At 43.8% G+C, this 25,495-nt stretch overlaps 1 protein-coding gene across 2 annotated transcripts in view; it reads right to left on the bottom strand.

The window, feature by feature from the left end:
* PELI2 (pellino E3 ubiquitin protein ligase family member 2) overlaps positions 1-25,495 on the bottom strand; it is a 231,254-nt gene that overhangs the window by 141,459 nt on the left and 64,300 nt on the right. For both annotated transcript variants that reach the window (XM_053602954.1, XM_053602953.1), the window contains exon 2: positions 17,424-17,553. In XM_053602954.1, coding sequence (XP_053458929.1) covers positions 17,424-17,553 — 130 coding nt within the window. The remainder of the gene's footprint in view (positions 1-17,423; positions 17,554-25,495) is intronic.

Here is a 25,495-nt window from a genome sequence, read left to right as displayed (position 1 = left end):
TAAAGCTGAAGGTCAGGAGCTGAGCTGAGAGAAAAGACTGTTAAGTGCACATCATCCCTGCTGAGGCAAGCAGCAACACCAAGGAAGCTAATTTCAGGCACATAACCCATCCCAAAGAGGATGACAGTCCATCTCCTCCCCCAAGAGAGTGGCTCACTGTGTGCTCTCTACAAGCAAGCAGTGCACAGAAGACCTCTAGTTTCACCATACGGGCGAAGAGCCACTGAAGGCCAGGACTCCTTCTCCAGAGAGATCCCATTGTGAGCTTGGGTATTCTCTTGTCCAGCATAAAAGTTGAACAAATATTTTCCCTGCCTTTCTGAAATCCCAGTCCACCCTTTCCCTGTCTCTTGGCAGGCTGGAAGCCTACCCCTTGCAGAGCATGGAGTGTCTGGCCATTCCTTGCTAGGGCTGGGCATTGCATGGGCCTCGATGCAGCTGTGCTGAAACTGTGACTTGAGTAGGAGCGGAGAGACGCAAGGGGAGGGGGACTGGTCCAGCGTTATGAAACTGCCTAGCGCTGGAACCCACATGGCGGCACCTCCAACTGCAGCAGCCGAGGTGGCACCTCCAAAGCATGGGGTCGAATTTGGGAGAGACACCGTCCCAATTCAGTGGAGCCAGACTTCACCCTGCAGTTTACCAGAGGATGACTGCGGCTGGAGCAGAGGTGCGGTATCTGAGGGAGAGAATCACACACTGCAACGTTAACCCCCAGCTTAGAACAGACTCAGGTGGAACACTTTCCAGTTTCCAATGAGCACTGGAGGGAGTCAGGCTTCAGCTCCCCCACCTGCTGGTGGCAGAGTGCAGTTGCCTGGCTGAGGAGGCAATGACTCCCCTTTGACTCTGGCAGGCGCAAATCTCTGGCACATTTGCTCATTGAAGGGACCTGGGCCACAGCCCCATGGGATTACCAGTGACTGGGTGTGATGGAGGTGAAAGGTGGGGAAGGAGGCACCATCCCCTGAACTAACTCTTTTGTTGGGCAGGTATTTCTGACTCCATGGATCACCAGAGAACATCACTGCCAGTAGACAGCCAGTAAGCCCTGCTGTCTGGCAACTGGAGACCTTTTGTACTCTCTCACTTGAACAGCGATTGTGCTGCCTGGGACAACTGGTTTGGAACTCTTGACCTGGGCTGGCCACCCAGGGACCCTCCAAGCTTGAGCCCTGGTTGTGTTGTAGTGGGAGGGACTGATTCTCCTTTTCCAGTTGTTGCCCATGAAGGGCAGGGTATCTCAGTAGCTTGTATCTCTCCCCAGCTGAGATTTCATCCCAAAGCCACTGATTTACTAGGATTGGATAGAGGCTGGCTGTATATAAGACAGAGCCCCCTAGTCCCATCAGAACAAGCAGGTCCCCAGAGTCTCAGCCTGCAGGACTGAAAGGGACCTTTGTAATGCTATAGGGGAAAAGCCGCAGTCACCAGTCCCAGCTCCCTGGTAAATGGCTAGTTGACTACAACTCCAGGAGCCCTCAATCCAATTTCACACCTTACCAGCTTCTCTAGTCAAACTGTGAAAAATAATCGTGAGGCAGAACCAGCAGAAAAACTCTGGCAACATGAATAATCAAAGTAGATCAACTCCCCCAAGGAATGACAAAAGAGACACAACAGAAGATGCCATTCCTAAACAAATGGCTGAAATGTCAGAAATAGAGTTCAGAATATGGACGACAAATAAGATTAATAGAAAGGAAGTAAAGTTGGAATTAGAACTTCTAGGAATAGTTCAAAAGCTGTCTCAAGAAATCAATGAATTCAAAGACAAAATCTCCATGGCTTTAGACAATGAGGAAAGAAATTGCAGACCTCAAAGAAATGAGAAATACAATAGAATCCCTCAGTAATAGAGTTAAGTAGACAGAAGAAAAGATCTCTGACGTTGAAGACAAAGCTTTTCAATACTCCCAAATGTTCAAAGAGGCAGAGAAATGGAGAGCAAAAATGAATCACTCCCTGAGAGAGTTGTGGGATCAGTCCAAAAGAGCAAACATTCACCTTATAGCAGCAGTTCTCAACCTATGGGTTGCAACCCACAGGAACTTTATTAAAGTGCTGCAGCATTAGGAAGGTTGAGAACCACTGCCTTAAAGGAATTCCTGAGGGGGAAGAAGATGGTCCTAAAGGCACTGATACTCTACTCCAAGATATAATGGAGGAGAATTTCCCAAACATGGCAAGAGATATAGAAATTCAGATAGCAAACAGTTTCAGAACCCCAGCAAGACTCAATCCAAATAAAACATCTCCTAGACACATTGTAATTAACTTTTCCAAAGTTAATATGAAGGAGAAAATTCTGCAAGCAGCCAGATGTAAGAAAATTATAACCTATAAGGGGAAAAATACTAGAATGACTGCAGATCTCTTAGCTGAAACTTTTCAAGACAGAAGAGGGTCATCAACCTTTAATCTCCTAAAAAAAAACAAATTTTAGCCAAGGATCCTCTCTCCAGCTAAACTGAGTTTCATTTGTGATGGAGAAATCAAATACTTTACTGATTTACACATGTTGAAGAAATTTCCCCTAAGTAAACCAGCCCTCCATCCTCCACCATGATCAGCTTAATGGTCTACTACCAAAGTAAACTCACCCAGAAAACCTTGAACAAAACTTAACATCCATAATGGTGAAAGGATTAAAATTATCCACTGGACACTTGAAAACCACGACAACCAAAACACTACTATGCTTATCAATATTCTCCATTAATGTGAATGGCTTAAACTGTCCTCTAAAGAGGCACAGGACTGGAAACAAAACCTCAGGGCGATATCTATTGCATACAAAAATCTCACCTTACCTTAAAGGATAAAAATAGACTGAGGGTGAAAGGATGGACATCTATGATTCAGGCAAATGGAAATCAGAAAAAATCAGGGGTTACAATTTTATTTGCAGATACAATAAGCTTTAAACCAACAAAGGTAAGGAAAAATAAGGATAGTCACTTCATATTTGTCAAAGGAAACACTCAACATGAAGAGATTTTAATTATTAACATTTATGCGCCCAACCAGAATGCTCCTCAATTTATAAAGGAAACCCTAACAGACATGAACAATTTGATATCTTCCTGCACTATAACAGTTGGAGATTTTAATACCCCTTAGGCAGTGCTGGATAGAGCCTCCAGAATAAACTAAACAAAGCCTTTAGAATAAACTAAACAAAGAAATACTGGACTTAAACTTGACTCTACAACAAATGGACTTAACAGACATCTACAGAACATTTCATCCTAATAAAACTGAATACACAGAGGGAGGGGGCAAGATGGCCTACTAGAACCAGCTTCCCACAGAGGCTCCCCTATCCCACAGAGGAGCATAGCCAGGACACAGTCACAAACAGTCACAAACACCACTACAATATGTGCAGCGGAGGTACCAGCCCAGGGCGGTGCTGGGACAGAAACACACCCTCTCTGAGCTCTAATTTCACCCAGCCCACAGCAGAGTTCAGCCGGGACAAAGACACTGCAGCACTAGCCTTGGGTGGAGAAGTTGTTGAACGCTAGAGGGAGCCAGGGAGCCAGACTTCAAACCCAAGAGGTTGCTTCTGGAGGCATTATTTCAGAGGAGGCATTGATCTCCCTTGTCTCAGGCAGGCCCATATCTCTGTCACTTCCTCCTATTGAAGGGAGACAGGCCACAGCCCTAGGGGGCTAACCAGTGGCAAAGCGAAGCCACGGCATAGGGTGGGGAAGGAGGCATCAATTCTTCTGGCTGACTCTTGGCCTGGGCAAACCTTCCCATCCCCTTGACCCTCAAAGAGAGCCAAACTCCAACATCTTGGGTTTCTGGGTCTGAGCTGCCTGTGGAATCCTATTGCCAGGTTGCTGGTCACTGATCAAACTCTCACACCTGAGCAGTGTTTTGTACTGCCCGGGACAATTGCTTTTGGAACTATTGATTTGGGCAGTACACCCGGGTAGCCTACAAGGTGGAACTGAGGTTGTGTTGAACTGGGAGGGACGGACTCCTCATGTAGTAGTTGCTGGGGAGGGGCAGGGGATCTTAGTTTCCCGTATAATCCCTATCTGTGATTGTATTCTTATCTTGTGACTCAATTGGATTGGATAGTGGTTGGCTGACTACAATACAGAGCCAGCCAGCCCTATCACAACAATCTGGTTCTCACAGTCTCTAGCTTCAGGTCTGAAAGGGACCTTTGTAAAGCTGTAAGGAAAAAGGCACAATCACTAATCCCTGCTTTTGGTAAAGGGCTAATTAACATTCCTAGAACCCCCAATACAACCACACCCTTCTAGTTTTAATACCCAAACTACAGAAATTAAGCACCTCTTAATTGAGGACCTCTGGCAACATGAATAATCAGAGCAAATCAATTCCCCCAAGGCATAATAAAAGGGATATGTCAGAAGATGCCATTCATAAACAAATGGCCGAAATATCAGAAATAGAATTCAGAATATGGACAGGAAATAGGATGAATAAATTGGGGGGAAAGATGGATACTGAAATCCAAAAAGTTGTACAAAAGTTGTCTCAAAAAGTAAACAAATTCAAAGACAAATTTTCCAAGGATACGGACATAATGAGAAAGCAGATAGTAAAACTCAGGCAAATGAAAACATTATTTGAGGAGCTCCAATTTTCAGTAGAATACCTTAGTAACAGAACAGAGCAGGCAGAGAAAGGATTTCTGAAATCAAAGACAAAGCTTTTGAATATGCCCAAATGTTCAAAGAGGCAGACCAATGGAGAGCAAAAACTGATCTTTCCCTGAGAGATTGTGGGACCACTCCAAAAGATCAATCATTTGTCTTATAGGACTTCCTGAAGGAGAAGAGGATAGTCCTAAAAGAACAGAAGCTTTACTCCAAGAGATTTTGGAGGAGAATTTCCCAAGCATTGCAAGGGATACTGAAATTCAGATAGCAGACAGTTTCAGAACCCCAGCACATCTCAATCCAAACAAAACATCTCCTAGGCACTTTGTAATTAACTTCCGGAAAGTTAAAACAAAGGAGAAAATTCTGTAAGCAGCCAGACATAGAAACACATTACATACAAAGGAAGAAATATCAGAATGACTGGCTGAACTCTCAGTCAAAACTTTCCAAGCCAGAAGTTGGTCTTCAACCTTCAATCTCCTAAAACAAAATAACTTCCAGCCCGGGATCCTATACCCAGCTAAACTAAGCTTCACCTATGATGGAGAAATCAAATACTTTAATGACATACAAATGTTGAAGAAATTTGCCACAGCTAAACCAGCTGTCCAGGATATTCTCAGTCCCATCCTCCATAACAACTAGCAGAATGTTCCATGGCCAAAGTAAAATCACTCCTAAACTTTTGAAGAAAACCTAACTTCCACAGTAGGCTAAGGACTAAAAATATACACGAGACATTTGAAAAACATGACACCCAAAACACTACTACACTTTTCAATTCTGTCAATTAATGTGAATGGCTTAAATTGTCCTCTAAAGAGGCATAGGTTGGCTGACTGGATACATAAACTCAGATCAGACATCTGATGCATAAGAATCTCACCTTACCTTAAAACAGTGGTTCTCAACCTTCTTAATGCCACGACCCTGTAATACAGTTCCTGTTGGTTGCGACCCACAGGTTGAGAACTGCTGCCTTAACGGATAAAAATTAACTCAAGGTGAAAGGATGGACATCTATGATTCAAGACAATAGAAATCAGAAAAAGCAGGTGTTGCAACTTTATACACAGATACAATAGGCTTTAAACCAGTAATGGTAACGATTGATAATGATGGTAACCTCGTATTTGTCAAGGGAAACACCCAACGTGAAGAGATTTCAATTATTAACATTTATGCACACAACCAGAATGCTCCTCAATTCATAAAGGAGACCCTAACAGACATGAAAAATCTGATATGTTCCAGAACCATAATAGTCAGAGATTTTAACACCCCTTTGCCAGTGTTGGATAGATCCTCCAAGATCAAAATAAGTAAAGATATTTTGGACTTGAACCTGACTATAGAACAACTTGGCTTAACTGACGTCTACAGAACATTTCATCCTAATAAAACTGAATACACATTCTTCTCATCAGTTCATGGAACATCCTCCAAAACTGATCACATCTTAGGTCACAAGTCTAAGCCCAGCAAATTTAAAAGAGCAGAAATTATTCCTTGCATTTTCTCAGACCATCACAGAATTAAAGTTGAACTCAACAACAATAGGAATCTTCGAACTCATACAAAGTCTTGGAAGCTAGATAACCTTATGCTGAATGATAGCTTGGTCACAGAAGAGATTAAGAAGGAAATTACCAAATTTTTGGAACAAAACAACAATGAAGACACAAATTATCAGAATCTATGGGATACTGCAAAGGCAGTCCTAAGAAGGAAATTTATAGCATTGCAAGCCTTCCTCAAGAGAATGGAAAGAGAGGAACTCAACAACTTATTGGGACATCTTCAACAACAGGAAAAGGAAGAACATTCCAACCCCAAGCCCAGCAGCAGAAAAAAAATAACCAAAATTAGAGCAGAATTAAATGAAATTGAAAACAGAAGAATTATTCAAAAGACCAATGAATGAAAAAGTTGGTTTTTTGAAAAGATTAACAAAACTGATAAACCTATGACTAACCTAACCAGAAACAGAAGAGTAAAATCCCTAATACCATCAACCAGAAATAATAAAGGCAAAATAACAACAGACACCTAATAAATTTAAAAAATCCTTAATGATTACTACCAAAGACTCTATTCTCAGAAATATGAAAATCAGAACAAAACAGACGAATACCTGGAAGCACCCCACCCTCCTAGACTCAGCGAGAAAGAATTGGAAATGCTGAATAGACCTATATCAAGTACTGAAATACCATCAACTATACGAAATCTCTCAAAAAAGAAAAGTCCAGAACCAAACGGTTTCACTTCAGAATTCTACCAAACCTTTAAAGAGGAACTAGTACCCATATTACATAACCTTTTCCAAAACATAAAAAAAGAAGGAAAATACCCCCAACACATTCTACGAAGCAAATATCCTGATCCCCAAACCAGGAAAAGACCCAACAAGGAAAGAAAACTATAGACCAATTTCTTTAATGAATATAGATGCAAAGTTATTTAGTAAGATCCTAGCAAACAGAATCCAGCAACACCTCAAACACATTATACACCATGTTCAACTTGGTTTTATCCCAGGGTTTCCAAGGTTGGTTCAACATACATAAATCTATAAATACAATAACCGCATAAACAAAACAAAAGACCATATGCTTCTCTCAATTGATGCAGAAAAAGCTTTTGATAATATCAAGCATCCTTTCATGATAAGAACACTTAAGAAGGGACATTTCTTAAAATGATAGAGGCCCTACATCCTGCAGCCCCCACCCTGCACCGTGCCCCACAAGCTGAGGGCTCCTGGGAGTCTCACACCAGCACACCTGGTCTCCATGGAGACTCAGATGCTGTACTGTCCCTGGAGTAAAACCCACACACCACCCCGTCTTGAGCCAGCTGAAATGCACAATACTACTTGGCTTCCTAAGAAAACTACCTTTATCTAGAGGGGAGAAAAGATGGTGGACTGAAGCCAGCTTTTCACAGAGGCTCCCGTCCTGAAGGAGAGTTAAGGGACGAAAATTTAGCAAGTAACCTGATGGATTCGAGCAGCACCAAGCGAGAAAGATGAAGAACGCACATCAACCCCGCTGAGGAGAGCTGCGACCAGAAGGATGCAAACAAAAGGTACAAAACCCACCACCAAGCGGACGGGAGTCCCCCCTCCACCATCTGATTGGCTTAAGAGCCCCACAAACAAATGGGCAAAAATCAAACGCCCTCCCACTACACTTCACAGGACAGACCTACTAAAATCTGGACCTACCTCCCTTACTAGGGTGCCTAGGCATTCTCCTGCCAGGCATAAAACTGTATAAAACTGTAAATATCCTTTGCCAGCAACTCTGAGCTCCCAGTACTTCCCTCCACTCTCTCTGCGGTCTGAAAGCCTGTCCCCCAGGAGTTCGGATTCTTGGGTGACTTCAAGAGGGGAGAGGACAGTCCCCGAGCTGTGGCTGGTCAGCGCTGATTCTGGGGCACGGGAGAGAGGTGAGGACAGTCAGCGGAGGGCGACCCTCAACAGGGCAGTGCTTCCCTGAGGCGTCATGCAGCAGCCCTCCTTGGGCAACAATACAACCAGGCATAAAACTGAGTGGAACTGTGTGACCTCACTACCAGTGACTATGGGCTCCCTGTGGCTCTGGGCTCCCGGCGCTCCCCCTGCCCTCGCTCTGTGGTCTGGAGACCTGAGTGCCTGCCGTGTGGCCGGGCAAGAAACTGGGTGGAACTGAGTCTGTTCGCTGCCAGCGGCTCTGGGCTCCAGCTGCTCCCCCCACCCCGCCCTCACTCTGAAGCCTGAAGGCTTGAGCTGCGGCAGTGCAGCTGGGCAAGAGAATAGGAGGAGCTGAGTGTGCTCACTGCCGACAGCTCTGGGCTCCCAGTGCTCCCCTCGCCCTCGCTCTGTGGTCTGGAGACCTGAGCGCCTGCCGTGTGGCCAGGCAAGGAACTGGGTAGAACTGAGTGTGTTCGCTGCTGGTGGCTCTGGGCTCCCTGCGGCTCTGGACTCCTGGCAGCTCTTGGCTCCCATCGCTCCCCCCACCCTCACTCAGTGATCTGCAGACCTGAGCGTCTGCCAGCGGCTGGGCAAGGAACTAAGTGGAACTGAGAGTGTTCACTGCCGACAGCCCTGGGCTCCCACCGCTCCCAACAACCCCGCCCTCACTCTGAAACCTGGAGGCTTGGGCTGCCGCAGTGCAGGGGAGCTAAAGATTGGGAGGAACTGAGTGTACTTGCTGCAGGCAGCTCTGGGCTCCCGGTGCCCCACCCCACCCTCACTCTGGGATCTGGAGATCTGTCCCCTGGGAGTCCAGATTCTTGGGGGGATTTGTAGGGGCGTAGACAGTGCCTGAACTGAGGCTGGTCGGTCCTGACTCTGGGACACAGGAGTGAGCCTGGGGGAAACCCATGTCAGAGCGGCAGTTCCCTGAGGCGGCTGAAGCCACACCTCCTGCCTCCCTGGGCAACCAGAGGAGGCCACCCCTGAGTATAGGATTTGCCTGAGGTGACTCACAGACCCGGAAAACTTACAGGGCAGGGCCGACTCTGAGAACTGAGACTTCAACCCAGAGCAAGTGCTTCACTGGGGTCAAACAGAAGCCAGCTGAAAATGAGTCAGAACCACCACACCAGACAGGGCCCCAGTCTCTTAGGCCACAACACTGAACGGGCCCTCAACTAAACCCCAGGGGAAAAATCAAAGGGAGTAAAACAACCATGGGGCAGAATCAGCAGAAAAAATCTGGTAACATGAATAACCAGAACAGGTCAACCTCCCAAGGAAAGATACGGCAGATATAATTGAAGATCCCATTCATAAACAACTGGCAGACATGTCAGAAATCGAATTCAGAATTTGGATTGCAGACGAGATTGATAAAATGGAATTAGAAATCCGAGGAGAAATTCAAAAGTTGTCTCAAAAATTTAACGAATTTAAAGACAAAACCACCAAAGACTCAGACGCACTGAAGCAAAAATTTGCAGCCCTTAAAGATATGAAAATTACAGTAGAATCCCTCAGCAACAGAATGGACCAAGCAGAAGAAAGGATTTCTGACATCGAAGATAAAGTCTTTGAACGATCCCAAACTCTCAAAGAGGAATAGAAATGGAGAACAAAAACAGATTATTCTCTTAGAGAGCTCTGGGATAATTCGAAGAAGGCCAATATACGAATAACAGGAGTTCCGGAAAACGATGAAGTGGCAACGATGGGCACAGAGGCCCTTCTGCATGAAATTATGAAAGACAATTTTCCAGACATGCCTAGAGACTCTGAAATACAGATAGCAGACAGTTTCAGAACTCCAGCACGATTCAACCCCAATAAGTCATCCCCCAGACATATCATAATTAGCTTCACTAAAGTTAACATGAAGGAGAAAATTCTCAAGGTTATCAGGCGAAAGAAAGCCATTACCTACAAAGGTAAGAACATTAGAATGACTGCAGATCTCTCTGCTGAAACTTTTCAAGCCAGAAGAGGGTGGTCATCGACTTTTAATCTCCTAAAGCAAAATAAATTTCAACCCCAGATCCTGTACGCAGCTAAACTGAGTTTCATCTATGATGGAGAAATTAAATACTTTAATGACATTCATATGTTGAAGAAATTTGCTACAACCAAACCAGTTCTTCAGGATATTCTCAGGCCTATCCTCCATAACGACCAACCCAATACTCTACTACAAACGTAAACTCACTCAGAAACTCCTGATCAAACTCCAACTTCTACAATGGTGAAAAGATTAAAAATGTCCACTGGACTTTTGAAAAACTCGATACCCAAAATTTCACCAAACTTACCAATAGTCTCCATTAATGTGAATGGCTTAAACTGTCCTTTAAAGAGACATAGGTTAGCTGACTGGATACAAAAACTCAAGCCAGATATCTCTTGCTTACAAGGGTCACATCTTAACTTAAAAGACAAATACAGACTCAGGGTGAAAGGATGGTCAACCATATTTCAGGAAAATGGTAACCAGAAAAACGCAGGTGTTGCAATTTTATTTGCAGACACAATAGGCTTTAAACCAACAAAAGTAAGGAAGGACAAGAATGGTCACTTCATATTTCTTAAGGGTAATACTCAATATGATGAGATTTTAATTATTAATATCTATGCACCCAACCAGAATGCACCTCAATTTATACGAGAAACTCTAACAGACATGAGCGACTTGATTTCCTCCAGCTCCATAATAGTCGGAGATTTTAACACTCCTTTGCCAGTGATGGATCGATCCTCCATCAAAAAGCTGACTAAAGAAATTTTAGATTTAAATCTAACCATCCAGCATTTAGATTTAGCAGACATCTACAGAACATTTCATCCTAACAAAACTGAATACACATACTTCTCATCAGCCCATGGAACGTACTCCAAAATCGATCACATCTTAGGTCACAAGTGTAACCTCAGTAAATTTAAAGGAATGGAAGTTATTCCATTCATCTTCTTGGACCATCATGGAATAAAACTTGAGCTGAGCAACAACAGGAATGTGCATACTCATACAAAAGCATGGAAATTAAATAACCTCATGCTGAATGATAGCTGGGTCAGAGATGAGATCAAGAAGGAAATTGCCAAATTTTTGGAACAAAACAACAATGAAGACACAAACTATCAGAACCTCCGGGACACCGCAAAGGCAGTTCTAGACGGAAATTTATAGCACTGCAAGACTTCCTCAGGAGAACGGAAAGAGAGGAAGTTAGCAACTTAATGGGACATCTCAAACAAATGAAAAAGGAAAAATACTCCAACCACAAACCCAGAAGAAGAAAAGAAATAACCAAAATCAGAGCAAAACTAAATGAAATTGAAAACAAAAGAATAATACAACAGATCAATAAATCAAAAACCTTGCTTTTTGGAAAGATCAACAAAATACATAAACCGTTGCCAACCTAATCAGGAAAAAAAGAGTAAAAGCTCTAATATCATCAATCAGAAATGACAAAGATGAAATAACAACAGATTCCTCAGAAATCCAAAAAATCCTTAATGAATATTATAAGAAACTTTACTCTCAGAAATATGAAAATCTGAAGGAAATGGACCGATACTTGGAAGCTCATCACCTTCCAAGACTTAACCAAAATCAAGTGGAAATGTTGAACAGGCCCATATCAAGTTTGGAAATAACATCAACCATACAAATCCTCCCCCAAAAGAAAAGCCCGGGACCAGATGTTTTTACATCAGAATTCTACCAAATCTTTAAAGAGGAATTAGTACCTACATTACTCAGCCTGTTCCAAAAGGTAGAAAAAGAAGGAAGACTACCCATCATGTTCTATGAAGCAAACATCACCCTGATCCCCAAACCAGGAAAAGACCCAACAAGAAAAGAAAATTATAGACCGATATCACTAATGAATATAGATGCAAAAATATTCAACAAGATCCTAACAAACAGAATCCAGCAACACATCAAACAAATTATACATCATGATCAAGTTGGCTTTATCCCAGAGTCTCAAGGCTGGTTCAATATACGTAAATCTATAAATGTAATTCAGCACATAAAGTAAAAAACAAAGACCATATGATTCTCTCAATCAATGCAGAAAAAGCTTTTGATAACATCCAACATCCATTCATGATCAGAACACTTAAGAAAATTGGTATAGAAGGGACATTTCTTAAACTGATAGAGGCCATATACGGCAAACCAACAGCCAATATCATATTGAACAGAGTTAAATTGGAATCATTTCCACTCAGATCAGGAACCAGACAAGGCTGCCCATTGTCTCCATTGCTTCTTGACATTGTAATGGAAGTTTTAGCCACCGCAATTAGGGCAGAAAAGGTGATCGAGGGTATCCACATAGGGTCAGAAGAGATCAAACTTTCGCTCTTCGCAGATGATACGATTGTATATCTGGAAACCACTAGGGACTCTACTACAAAACTCTTAGAAGTGATCAAGGAATACAGCAGCATCTCAGGTTACAAAATCAACATTCATAAATCAGTAGCCATTATATATACCAACAATAGTGAAGCTGAAAAAACAATTAAGGACTCTATCCCATTCACAGCAATGCCAAAGAAGATGAAATATTTGGGAGTTTATATAACAAATGACATGAAAGACCTATATAAACAGAACTATGAAACTCTAAGAAAAGAGATAGCCGAGAATGTTAAAAAATGGAAAAACATACCATGCTTATGGCTGGGAAGAATCAACATTGTTAAAATGTCCATACCACCCAAAGCAATATATAACTTCAACGCAACCCCTATTAAAGTTCCACTGTCATACTTTAAAAATCTTGAAAAAACAATACTTTGTTTTATATTGAATCAGAAAAAAACCTCAAATTGCCAAGACATTACTCAAAAATAAAAACAAAGCAGGAGGAAATACGCTACCGGACCTCAGACTATACTACAAATCGATAGTGATCAAAACAGCATGGTACTGGCACAAAAACAGAGAAGTAGATGTCTGGAACAGAATAGAGAACCAAGAGTTGAATCCAGCTACTTACCGTTATTTGATCTTTGACAAGCCAATTAAAAACATTCAGTGGAGAAAAGATTCCCTATTTAACAAATGGTGCTGGGTGAACTGGCTGGCAACCTGTAGAAGACTGAAACTGGACCCGCACCTTTCACCATTAACCAAGATAGACTCTTACTGGATTAAAGATTTAAACTTAAGACATGAAACTATAAAAATACTAGAAGACAGTGCAGGGAAAACCCTTGAAGAAATTGGGTTGGGCGAGTTTTTTATGAGAAAGACCCCCCCCAGGCAACTGAAGCAGCTTCAAAAATACACTATTGGAACTTGATCAAACTAAAAAGCTTCTGCACAGCCAAGAACACAGTAAGTAAAACAAGCAAACAGCCCACAGAATGAGAGAAGATATTTGCAGGTTATGTCTCCGACAAAGGTTTAATAACCAGAATCCACAGAGAACTCAAACACATTAGCAAGAAAAAAACAAGGGATACCATCGCAGGTTGGGCAAAGGATTTGAAGATAAACTTTTCTGAAAAAGACAGGCACATGGCCTTCAGACATATGAAAAAATGCTCATCATCTTTAATCATCAGAGAAATGCAAATCAAAACTACTTTGAGATATCATCTAATTCCAGTGAGACTAGCCTATATCACAAAATCTGAAGACCAGAGATTTTGGCGTGGATGTGGAGAAAAGGGAACACTTTTGCCCTGCTGGTGGGAATACAAATTAATACATTCCTTTTGGAAAGATATATGGAGAACACTTAGAGATCTAAAAATAGATCTGCCATTCAATCCTGTAATTCCTCTGCTGGGCATATACCCAAAAATCACATCATAACAAAGATATTTGTACCAGAATGTTTATTGTAGCCCTATTCATAATTGCTAAGTCATGGAAAAAAACCCAAGTGCCCATGGATCCACGAATGGATTAATAAATTGTGGTATATGTACACCATGGAATACTGTGCAGCCTTGAAGAAAGATGGAGTCTTTACCTCTTTCATGTTTACATGGATGGAGCTGGAACATATTCTTCTCAGTAAAGTATCTCGAGAATGGAAGAAAAAGTATCCAATGTACTCACCCTACTATGAAACTAATTTAGGACCTTCACATGAAAGCTATAACCCAGTTACAACCTAAGAATAGGAGGAAGGGGGAAAGAGTGGGGAGGGAGGGGGGAGGTGGGTAGAGGGAGGGGCATTGAAAGGATCACACCTGTGGTGCATCTTATAAGGGTATATGTGAGGCTTGGTAAATGTGGAATGTAAATGTCTTAGCAAAGTAACTAAGAAAATGCCAGGAGGGCTATGTCAACTAATGTGATGAAAATGTGTCAAATGGTCTATGAACTAAGTGTATGGTGCCCCGTGATCATATTGATGTACACAGCTATGATTTAATAAAATAAAATAACATAAAATAAAAAAAATGATAGAGGCCATCAACAGTAAACCCACAGCCAATATTATATTGAATTGTGTAAAACTGAAAACATTTCCACTCAGATCAGGAACCAGACAAGGTTACCTATCATCTCCACTGCTTTTTAACATAGTAATGGAAGTCTTACCCATTGCAATCTGGCAAGAGAAAGCAATCAAGGGTATCCAAATAGGGTCAGAGGAGATCAAACTTTCAATCTTTGAAGATGATATGATTTTATACCTGGAAAATCCCAGGGACTCAACTACAAAACTCTTAGAAATGATCAAGGAATACAGCAGTGTCTCAGGATACAAAATCAATACTCACAAATCAGTAGCATTATACATACCAATAATAGTCAAGCTGAAAAATCAGCCAAGGACTCTATTCCTTTTATAGTAGTGCCAAAGAAAGTGAAATATTTGGGAATTTTCCTAACAAAGGACGTGAAAGATCTCTACAAAGAGAACTATGAAACTCTGAGAGAAGAAATAGCTGAAAATATTAACAAGTGGAAAAACATACCATGCTCATGGCTGGGAAGAATCAACCTTGTAAAAATATCCATACTACCCAAAGCAATATATAAATTTAATGCAATTCCCAGTAAAGCACCACTGTCATACTTTAAAGATCTGGAAAAAATAGTACTTCATTTTATATGGAATCAGAAAAAACCTTGAATAACCAACACATTACTCAGAAATAAAAACAAAGCAGGAGGAATCATGCTACCAGACCTCAGACTATACTATAAATCTATAGTAATCAAAACAGCATGGTACTGGCACCAAAACAGAGAGGTAGATGTACGGAACAGAATAGAAAACCAAAAGATGAACCCAGCTACTTATCGTCATTTGATCTTTGATAAGCCTATCAAAAACATTCATTGGGGGAAAGACTCCCTTTTTAATGAATGGTGCTAAGTGAATTGGCTGGCGACTTGTAGAAGACTGAAACTGGACCCACACCTTTCACCATTAATAAAAATTGACTCTCACTGGATAAAAGATTTACACTTAAGACATGAAACTATAAAGATACTTGGAGAGTGTACAGGGGAAACACTTGAAGAAACTGGCCTGGGAGAATATTTTATGAGGAGGACCCCCCTGGCAATTGAAGCAACACCAAAAATATATTCCTGGGATCTGATAAAACTAAAAAGCTTCTGTACATCCAAAAACACAGTAATTAAAGCAAGTAGACAGCCCTCAGAATGGGAGAAGATATTTGCAGGTTATGTTTTTGACAAAGGTTTGATAACTAGAATCCACAGAGAACTTGAACTAATTAATAAGAACAGAACGAGTGATCCCATTTCATTGTGAGCAAGGGACTTGAACAGAAACTTCTCTGAATAAGTCAAGCGTATGGCCCATGGACACATGAAAAAATTGCTCATCATCTTTAATCATCAGACAACTGAAAATCAAAATCACCTTGAGATACCATCTAACTCTAGTTAAGAGTACCCCACATATCAAAATCCCAAAACTACAAATGTTGGTGTGGATGTGGAGAAAAGGGAACACTTCTCCAATGCTGGTGAGAATGCAAGCTAATATGTTCTTTTTGGAAAGAAGTTTGGAGAACACTTAGGAAACTAAAAGTAGACCTGCCATTCAATCCTGCAATTCCTCTACTAAGTATATATCCAAAAGACCAAAAATGTTTATTGCAGCCTAAATCATAATTGCCAAGTCATGGAAGAAGCCCAAGTGCCACTGATCCATGAATGGATTAACAAACTGTGGCATATGTATACCAAGGAATATGATGCAGCCTTGAAAAAGATGGAGCCTTTACCTCTTTTATGTTTACATGGATGGGGCTGGAACATATTCTTCTTAGTAAAGTACCTCAAGAATGTAAGAAAAAGCATCCAATGTATTCAGTACTATTATGAAACCAATACATAATCACCCACACTTTCATATGAATGATAAAACACAACAATAGCCCAGGAAGAGGAGGGGAAGAGGAGGGGAAGGGAGAGAGGGGAAGGGAAGGGAGGGGAAGGGAGAGGCCAGGTGGAGGGTATTTGGTGGGACCTCACCTATGGTGCATATTGCAAGGGTACATGTCAAATCTATTAAGAGTAGAGTATAAATGTCTTAACACAGTAAGTGAGATGAAAGCTATGTTAACCAGTTTGATGTAAGCATTCCACAGTGTATATCAAATCTGCCCATTGTACCCCATAAATGAATTAATGTACACAGTTACAATTTAATTAAAAAAATTAAGAGAAAAAAGAATTTTAGTTAAGAAAGTGTAACAAATGCAATATGTAACATATATCAACCAGAGTGGAAACACAGATTTCTCAACTTACATATCTGAAAACGAATAATCCTTTTTTTAAATGCAGCATTTTATTGACTTCAAACTCATGATAATATGTATAGTGATGTATGTCACTTAGCTCTGTTAACTTACAATTTTTCTAATAATCACACAAATTCAGTTCCACACATATGCAGATTATGTGAAAACACCTACTACACTTAAAAGAAGGTCAATAACAAATCTTCCTGGGTTTAAGCCAAGACACTACCAAGAAAACTCCTAAGTATAAAGAACAGCAGCGTCTCCAGGGCAGCCACTGCACACTGGACAGTCCCCCTGCACTGGGAAGCAGGGCTCAGAGCGGAGCATGTCCCACTCACACACTGGGGAGGGGAGACACTCCCGAGTCCCCAGACGGCTCTTTGGGGTAAGTGGCCGTGCAGGGAACTTCTGGTCCAGGCACTGCCCCCAGCACAGACGTCACCACAGCACCACCCGTCCCCAGCTGGCCTGAGAAATGCCCTGCGTCTGAGACAGCAGCAGGGCAGCCCCCTCCCCAGCCAGCGGGCAGGCCCAGGGTGCCCTACCTTGGAGGCCTGGGGCGTGGAGAGCACGTGCACCGTGCTGGGCTTGACGCCGTTGGCCTTGGGCCGCGTGTAGAGTGCGAATCTGCTTTTTTTCCGCCCTCTGTCGCCATTGGGTAAAGCCCCATTGTACCTAGAAAGGGTGAAAGAAAGAGCTCAGTTATTGGCAGACTCTGCAAGGTCCAAGCATAAAAGTGAGAGGAACAGGGAGATGACAGGAATGGCATCAGCAATGCCCACGGACACCCACAGAAGAGCTGCAAGGCCCACCAGAGCTGTGGTGAAATCCCGGCCAAGAGTGCGAGGGGTGCACGGGGCAAGTCTCCAGTCCACACGGTTGGACCCACCGGGCAGGGAACCAGCGCGGCCGCCGCAGCACCGGCTCAGCGCGCCATCCTAACGCACTCCAGAGAAACACCCCAGAAACATTTCAAATGAGCTAGTTAGAAAGTAGCCTCTTAGTCAAACCTCATCTCTCACTTTTAGATAATGTTAACGTTGGCTGTAGGATCTGTATTTGTAAAAAGAAAATTTAATCACTTGCTTTCTTAAAAGTTCTGAATTCTCTATAGTCATCCCCATTTCTGTCTGAACCCTATACTGTTGGGTTAGCCAAAGATAGCTTGCAGAAATTAAATACTTTTTGTTGGCAAAAATTAGCTCGCAAAAAATATGCATTTAAGTTTTAATACACAAAAACTCACCTAGAAAACATATCATGTCCTTAAGCAGATTTCTTGTATTTAGCTAACACCAGTGCTCAAAAGAGATGCAGGGCTGCAGTTAGGATTTCCACTTTCAGCTGAGTTTTCTAGTTCTAGGTCTTCTCTCCAGTGTGTTTGCTGCTGTCCCACACCATCACCCTGACACAACTGCTCTCTGCTTCTACCTGGCAGAAGCTCTTTTCAAGAAAAAAACTAGAAGGGAAGGGAATCATCTAAAATTTATGTGGGTAAATAGGCCTGCCCAAGGTTCACTCAGAGCACCACAGTCCGGGACAGCAAGACTGGTGGTCGTTCCCGTCCTATCTGTCCTGCAGACCCCAGGACTTCCTGGTTTCTCCAGCTACCCCAGAGAGAAGGGAATTGCAGAAGGGTGTCGAGTGTGAGCCCCAAGGGAGAAGAGCAGAAGCTGGATCCAGGGGTTGTGCTTGTCTGTTTCACAAGTCAACATAGCAACCACAGTCTGACAATGGCTTTAAATCCTCACTGGACATTATTCCCACTGGGTTTTGAATCTCTATTTCCATCACCAAAGAATGTCAGCTATATAAAAAAAATGTCTCTAAACTAAAAAGAATTTCAAGTCTTATTCCTCTCTTTTTCTCAGGCAAGATGAAAATAATGTACATAATTTTCTTAAATATATCTGTGATCACCACTGTAAAGTATCCATGAGTCAACAACCATTACAATCCCACTTTGTTTTAATATATTTCCACACACTTAAATCAAGCTGCACATTCTATACTAAAGGAAAAGTCAGAGGAACATACTGCGGTGGACCGGAGGCTGTCAGCAGGAATCTGGCACTTGCCCACCCGCCTCATTTCACCTGGCTCTGCGCTGCGTACCCCTCTCAGCCCCTCAAGCCTGGTCAAGAGGCGCTGCCTAGCAGCCTGAGGCACACTCTCCTTAGCTACTACCCACACCTGTGCAGCCTTTTCTAGTATTACTTTATAACCCTCAAAGATGAGCCCCCACACCAGGTCTGCATGTAGTGGCCAAGCCGGCCTCCTCCCCACCACCCCGCAGCTGATTGGGCCAGAGGCTGACCCTGACCCAAGCTGGCCAATGACATTCTCACCCTGAAAAATAGCAAGCTGGGTCTGAGAGACAGCCATCCATTCTCTGTCAGTGACAAGAGCTATAAAATGCAAACACAGGAGCTGCGGGGCTGTCACACTATTACACAGTGGAAGAAGCAGAATGTGAAGAGCACACAGGTGAACAGAGAGAGCAGCAACGGGCAATGAAAAGAGGATCCTATCCCGGCCCAGAAGCACTCCCACCCTTCCTGGTGAAATTCTTTCTAGTTTCAGCTAACTCAGGTTGCTTTCTACTACTTACAAACCCAAAGCCATATCAATACGTAGGGAAAAAAATCAGAAATGTCAACTTTAATACCTGGAGCAGCATTTTAATTTAAATTGCCTGAGCAAAGATGCACAGATATTACAGGCTAAGCAAATAATAAGCCAGTCTACTTACAAACTGCCTACTTAACTCAATATGTCTAGATGAAAAATCCTGTTGGAAATAATTATAGTAGTAGTGGAAAACCTAGAGCCAAGTTTCTAGTTACGTTAGGCCACATGGTCACTCATTTGACATTTACAATGACAAGCACTAAACTAGAGTGACAGTGATCAGATCCCCACTAAGGAGGAAAGGCACAAAAACAAGTGACGCAATACACAAGTCACAGGAAGAGCCACCAGCACAGGAAGAGGCAATGGGAATGACGTCCGGGGGGAAACTGCTTGAATTGCCTTAACATCTCAGCAATAACACTAAGTGGGGGGTAGGGGGTGGGGGGGTGGACAGGGCAGCAGACTCCAGGTGGGGAGGACTGCAGAGAGCATGGAATTCAAGAGGAGAAGGAGGGGACAGGGACGGTGAAGGGCAGGGGCCAGATTCTACCAGCCTGGAGCCCGATCAGGGGCACAGCTTTCCACCTGAGGGCAAGTGCTAAGCCAGTGGCTAGCCTGACTGGAAACAGGAGTAGGACAAGGGTGGCACAGTGCGGGAAAGACTGTGGGGGACAGCAGACCAGCAGCAAGATAGTCACATAGGAGAGCCATCATAGCTGGGGGGTGTGGAGTGGACTGAATGGTGGCCCCCAAAACATGTGCCCAATCCTGGATCCTGTGAACATGACTTTTTAGAAAAAGGGAGTCTGCAGATGTAAGAATCTCAACATGAGATCACTATGGATTACTGGTGGACGTTATATCCCATAGCAAGTGTCTTTGTAAGAGTCACTGGGATGGAGACAAGCTGACCACATGGACGTGGAGGCAGAGAATGGAGACACACAACTACAGGCCCAGAAACACCTGGGGTCACAAGCAACTGGAGGAGGCACCCAAGGACCACCCCTTCCGGGCAGCAGGGATCTGCTGGCAGCTGATTTCAGACTTGCAGCCTCTAAAACTGTGAGGGAATCAGCATCTTTCATTGTAAGCCACCAAGTTCATGTCATTTGTTATGGCAGCCACAGCAAACCACAGAGGCCTAAACTACAGCAGTGATGGTGGGAAAGCCAGGACAGGAGAAAAGCCTTGGAGCTCTTTTCAGTGTGAAGTGAGCATCAGAGTCCACTGGGGAGCTCTGCAGAACTGCACACACCTATCTCAAGAGGTGCTGCTGCAGGAAGTCTGGGCGGTGCTGCAGCCCTCCAGGTTCCCAAGCTCCACAAGTGACAGTTTACGCAGCCATGGCTGAGGACCACAGCTTTAAAGCAAAATGAACAGTACCTGTGACCTGTCTGGAGGCACAGAGGGAGAGGCAGCTGAAGAGGAAGTCATACAGATGTCTGGCCCGCCCAGGCTGACAGCAGTATTAGAAATAGGAGGAATCACAAGGACACCCAGGAAGAGGCGTGCAGGAGGCAAGTGGTTAGACAGCTGGGGGAGTTCAGACAGTTACAGACCTGGGGCCTCCACCACGCAGGTGGCAGTCAGAATCATGAGAATCAGTGAGGTTACTCATGGAAAAGATGCAAAAGAAGGAAGGAGGAAGGTTGGGAGGGAACCTAGGAAACACAAACTTTTAAGGGAACAACCCCTTCCCTGCAGGGAAGGACCAAGAGCAGGACGAAGAGAAAGATGAGCAAAGACAAGCAAAGGCGTAACTCAACAGTGTTTACTCTGCTAAGAGGTCAGTTAACAGAATAGATGCATGGTCCCAGTCTGGGAAAGAGCAGGTCACTGGTGATCTCACCCACTTAAAGGCTTGCCCTGAGTACCCACATACACTCCCATCTCCTCATAATGCCAAGAATCCCCAAAAGAACGCAACACCCATTATTCTACTTCCAGAACTAGCTGACTTTTTAGTCCACTATCATTTGATCGTGGCCCCTAAATGTGAAAGTGTACCTGAGCACGTGTCTTACCACCTAGCACATCATCCAGCCTTCTGGCTTTCAAGTCTCCCAGGGGTGCCCTATCAAAGGACAGCTGGCTACTCTCCCCTTGACAAGTGGAGTCTAATTTCCCTCTACCTAACCCTGGGCTGGCCCTAGTGACCTGCTTACCAACAGCATGTAGGAAGCGAAGCTCTGAGACCTCCTAAGCCAGGTGCACAGAAGCCTTGCAGCTTCTGTCCGGGTTTCCTGGGAGCCTGATCCACCATGTAAAAAACCTAGCTACCCAGGTCACCACACTGTGGGGTCCACACAGGCACTCTGATCAGCAGTCCCAGCTCAGCCCAGCCTTCCAGCCACCCAGCTAAGGTAGCAGACATGTGAGTGAAGCCATCACAGACTCTGCAAACCAGCCCATCCATCAGCTGACCACCATCAGCTGACCTCAACCAACACCACCTGCAACAGAACTGCCTGAACTCCCGAACTGTGCGATAAACACTAACAACATGATGGTTGTTTTAAGCCACTAAGTTCTGGGGTAGCTGGTTACAAAGCAATAGATCCTGGGACGAGCCCCAACCCCTCAGCATAGTCTTCTCCCCTCATCGACCGCCGCATCACCGCCCTGTCTCTGTCCCCAGTCTATCTCAAGTCTAGCACTGCCTCTTCCTGCTGAAAGCTATCACCAAATCTACCCCTTCCCAATTCCTGCCCCCAATCTGGCTCATGAAACCCCCAGGAAATGTGAGTTCCAAGACAGAGAGGCTTTCCATGTCCCTGGCACCTGGCACAGCATGCGAGGGTCACACAGCTGCACTGAAAACCGCCAAGCCACCTAGATGGCAAAAGGGCCATTCTCCTAGTCTGTTTGGAGTTGCTGCAACAGAATACCTGACACTAGGTAAGTAATAAGGAACAGAGGTTTATTTCTTACTGCTCTGGAGGCTGGGAAGTCCCAGGTTGAGGGCCTCATCTGGTGAGGGATTTCTGCTGCATCACCCACGGCAGAAGGCAGAAGGGCAAGTGAACACAAGTGTGCACCCACAGGAGAACAAACACACCCTTTACCAGGAACCCACTCTCCATAAGATACAGCATTGATCCATTCCAGGAACCCACTCTCCATAAGATACAGCATTGATCCATTCATGCAGGAGTCCCCACAGCCTAATTCATGCAGGGCCCCCACAGCCTAATCAACCCACTCTCCAGATACAGCATTAATCCATTCATGCAGACAGGGCCCCCGCAGCCTAATCACTCCTTAAAGGCCCCACCTCCCAGCACTGTTGCACTGGGGATCAGATTTCCAGCACATGAACTTTGGGGGAACATTCAGACCACAGCAACTGTCTTTGTATAGTGGAGCCCAGACATAAAGATGAAATTCTGCTTGCAAAGGCAAAAAGCTGCTGTCTCATGAAAGAAGGTCAGAACGTTCCCTGGCCTGGCAAGCGTTCTGGCCAGTAAGTTTGCATAAATAAAATGTCCAAGTGTTCCTGACACACCTGTTTCAGCTGCTGAGCCAGGGGCATTTCAACTCAAACACACAAAATGGCTTGCAAGACTCACTTTTTCTTTTTAATTCTGGAAACTTAAAAACATCCATTTATTTTGTAAATGTGTGATGAAAGTTTAATTCTTCATATATGCAGAACAAATAGTTGGTCATAATAGTAAAGGTATTTGGAAGCTGCAGAGGATAATAAAAACGGTGTAAAAAGCCTCCCAGGTAATAAAGGACTTTTCTTGATTTATAGTTTAGACTTCACTTCTTATTGTGAATTAATAACATTTTCTGGGTACTCACTATGAGCTGAGAACTCTGTGAAGGAGGCACTGTTACTCCCCACAGACACACGATCTTACACAGTAAGGTGGGCAGAGCCCCAGGCTCAACCAGTTTTGTCTGACTCCAAATTTCAAACTCTTTCTAGTAGACAAAACTGACACTTTAAAAATTCAAGGCATTTCTTGGCATACAACACAATGATGCAGTCTTGAAATGATTCCTGCCACGTAAAAACACATTTCTATAGGAAATATCAGCAAGAGAAGGGGGCTCGGGGTTCCCAGTCGCATGCTGGAGACAACACATTTGATCTGAACTTTCATGGCTACATCCACCTGAGACAGAAAGTGATGTGGGCTCCAGCACAGAGGCAGTGTCAGCACCAAAGGACCACACTCCAGAGACAGCAGCTCTTCACCAAGGCTGAGGGCTCCACTCCTACCAAAATGACCTCTCTGTCACTTACACCAATAAATCACAAGCAAATCATAAGCCAGAGCTTCTCAACCTGTGGGTTGTGGCATTAGGAAGGTTGAGAACCACTGTCATAAGCAAAGCAGACTGTGCGCTGCAGGTGAGCAGCCCTGAGACAGAGATAAGAGACTGGCAGGCGGCAGAGTCTGGCAGCCCTGCAGTGGGGCACTCCTCTGGGCAGGTGCATGAACCCACCACAGGAATGCACTGCTGCAACTGTGTGCCAAAAACATGCAACAGCACGTGCTCAACAGGGGTCTGTCCAAACCCCTTCCTACATAACCTGTCACATACGTCTGTACTGGCCCTCACCCAAAGAGCCACAAAGTCCAGACAGAGTGATGTTTATTTCTCTGTCCCCAAGAAATGCTGCATATGGGAGGTTCTCATAAAGTAAATGACAGACTCTGGCTTCTATCCAGAGAATGAGTTACGGCAGCATCACACCAGCCTGTTCCCTGTGGGAACAACCAGCTGCAGCTCCGTAAACATCAACTTAATTTAGAACGTTTGCCCAGGCTTGGCTTTGTAAGGAGATTCTCAAGCCCCATTTTTAGTTGGAAGTATTCCAGGTAGCTATTTAAGACCCATCAAATATTAATATTATGATATAAATATTTATTTGTATATACATGTATTATCTTCACTCAGAAGGCATCAAGTGAAGTGGATGGGTCAATCCAGGCACAGGGCTGAGTGCTAACGATACAGAAAGACTCCCTGTCTCCAGCCAGTCTCAGCAGGAAAACAAGACAGTCACAGTAACAGACGTGAGACAACCCTGAGAAATGCTAACGGAAGATGAAAGTCAGAGAGCACAACAGGAAGAGAAGGAATCAGAAGAGTCAGGCATGCATCAGCACTCTGTCCCACGGGGGCCTGCTCCCCACACTCAGCTCCAGTCGTGGAATTAATTAGTAGGGACCAGACCTGAGTGACAGCATGAGCTTCCATTTACCCTACACTGTCTCCTCCCCTCCACCCTGCCTCTGCACGGCTCTAGCTAGCACACTTGTGTGGGAGTGACCACCGGGACCCAGGGATCACTGCACAGGGCTCAAGCCCAGGTGGCTTCTTCAATGAGGCTGGGAACTTACCTGAATCGTAACTAAGATGGGCCTCCGTTTCCTCAGCTACACAGACAGTGACACAAAATTACAAACTAAATTTTTTAAAATATCAGATTAATGTTGAGAGTACAATTAGGTTATAATGTTTGCATCTGTTAGGTAGGTAGAGTCCCTGTGGTAGTTGTGTCCCACAGTGGGGTGCCCATTAGGTGAGAACACCAATCCCCTCTCTCCTGTCCTCTTCCCCTCCCCCACATCCCCTCCCCTCACGATGAATTGATTTGAGTTTTTTCCTTATGTGGGCATGCATTAGATCATCTGCTGGCTTCATAATAGTATTAAGTACATTGAATACTTGCTTTTCAATTCTTGTGATACTTTACTTAGGAGGATGTTTTCCAAATCGATCCAGGAAAATATGAAGAATGTAAAGTCCCTCTCTTTTTTATGGCTGAATAGCATTCTATGGTAAACATATACCACAGTTTATTAATCCACTCCTGGGTTGGTTCCACATCTTGGAGATTGTAAATTGAGCTGCAATAAACAAATCAGTGCAAATGCCCTTATAATAAAGGTTTTTATTTTTTATTTTTTTCCTTCTAGGTAGATGTCTAGCAATGGGATTGTAGGATCAAATGGGAGGT

This window comes from Nycticebus coucang, chromosome 9, assembly GCF_027406575.1.
Source record: "Nycticebus coucang isolate mNycCou1 chromosome 9, mNycCou1.pri, whole genome shotgun sequence".
NCBI lineage: Eukaryota > Metazoa > Chordata > Mammalia > Primates > Lorisidae > Nycticebus > Nycticebus coucang.
The sequence above is the reverse complement of the archived record's forward strand: the minus strand, read 5'-3'. Positions and strand labels throughout refer to the sequence as shown.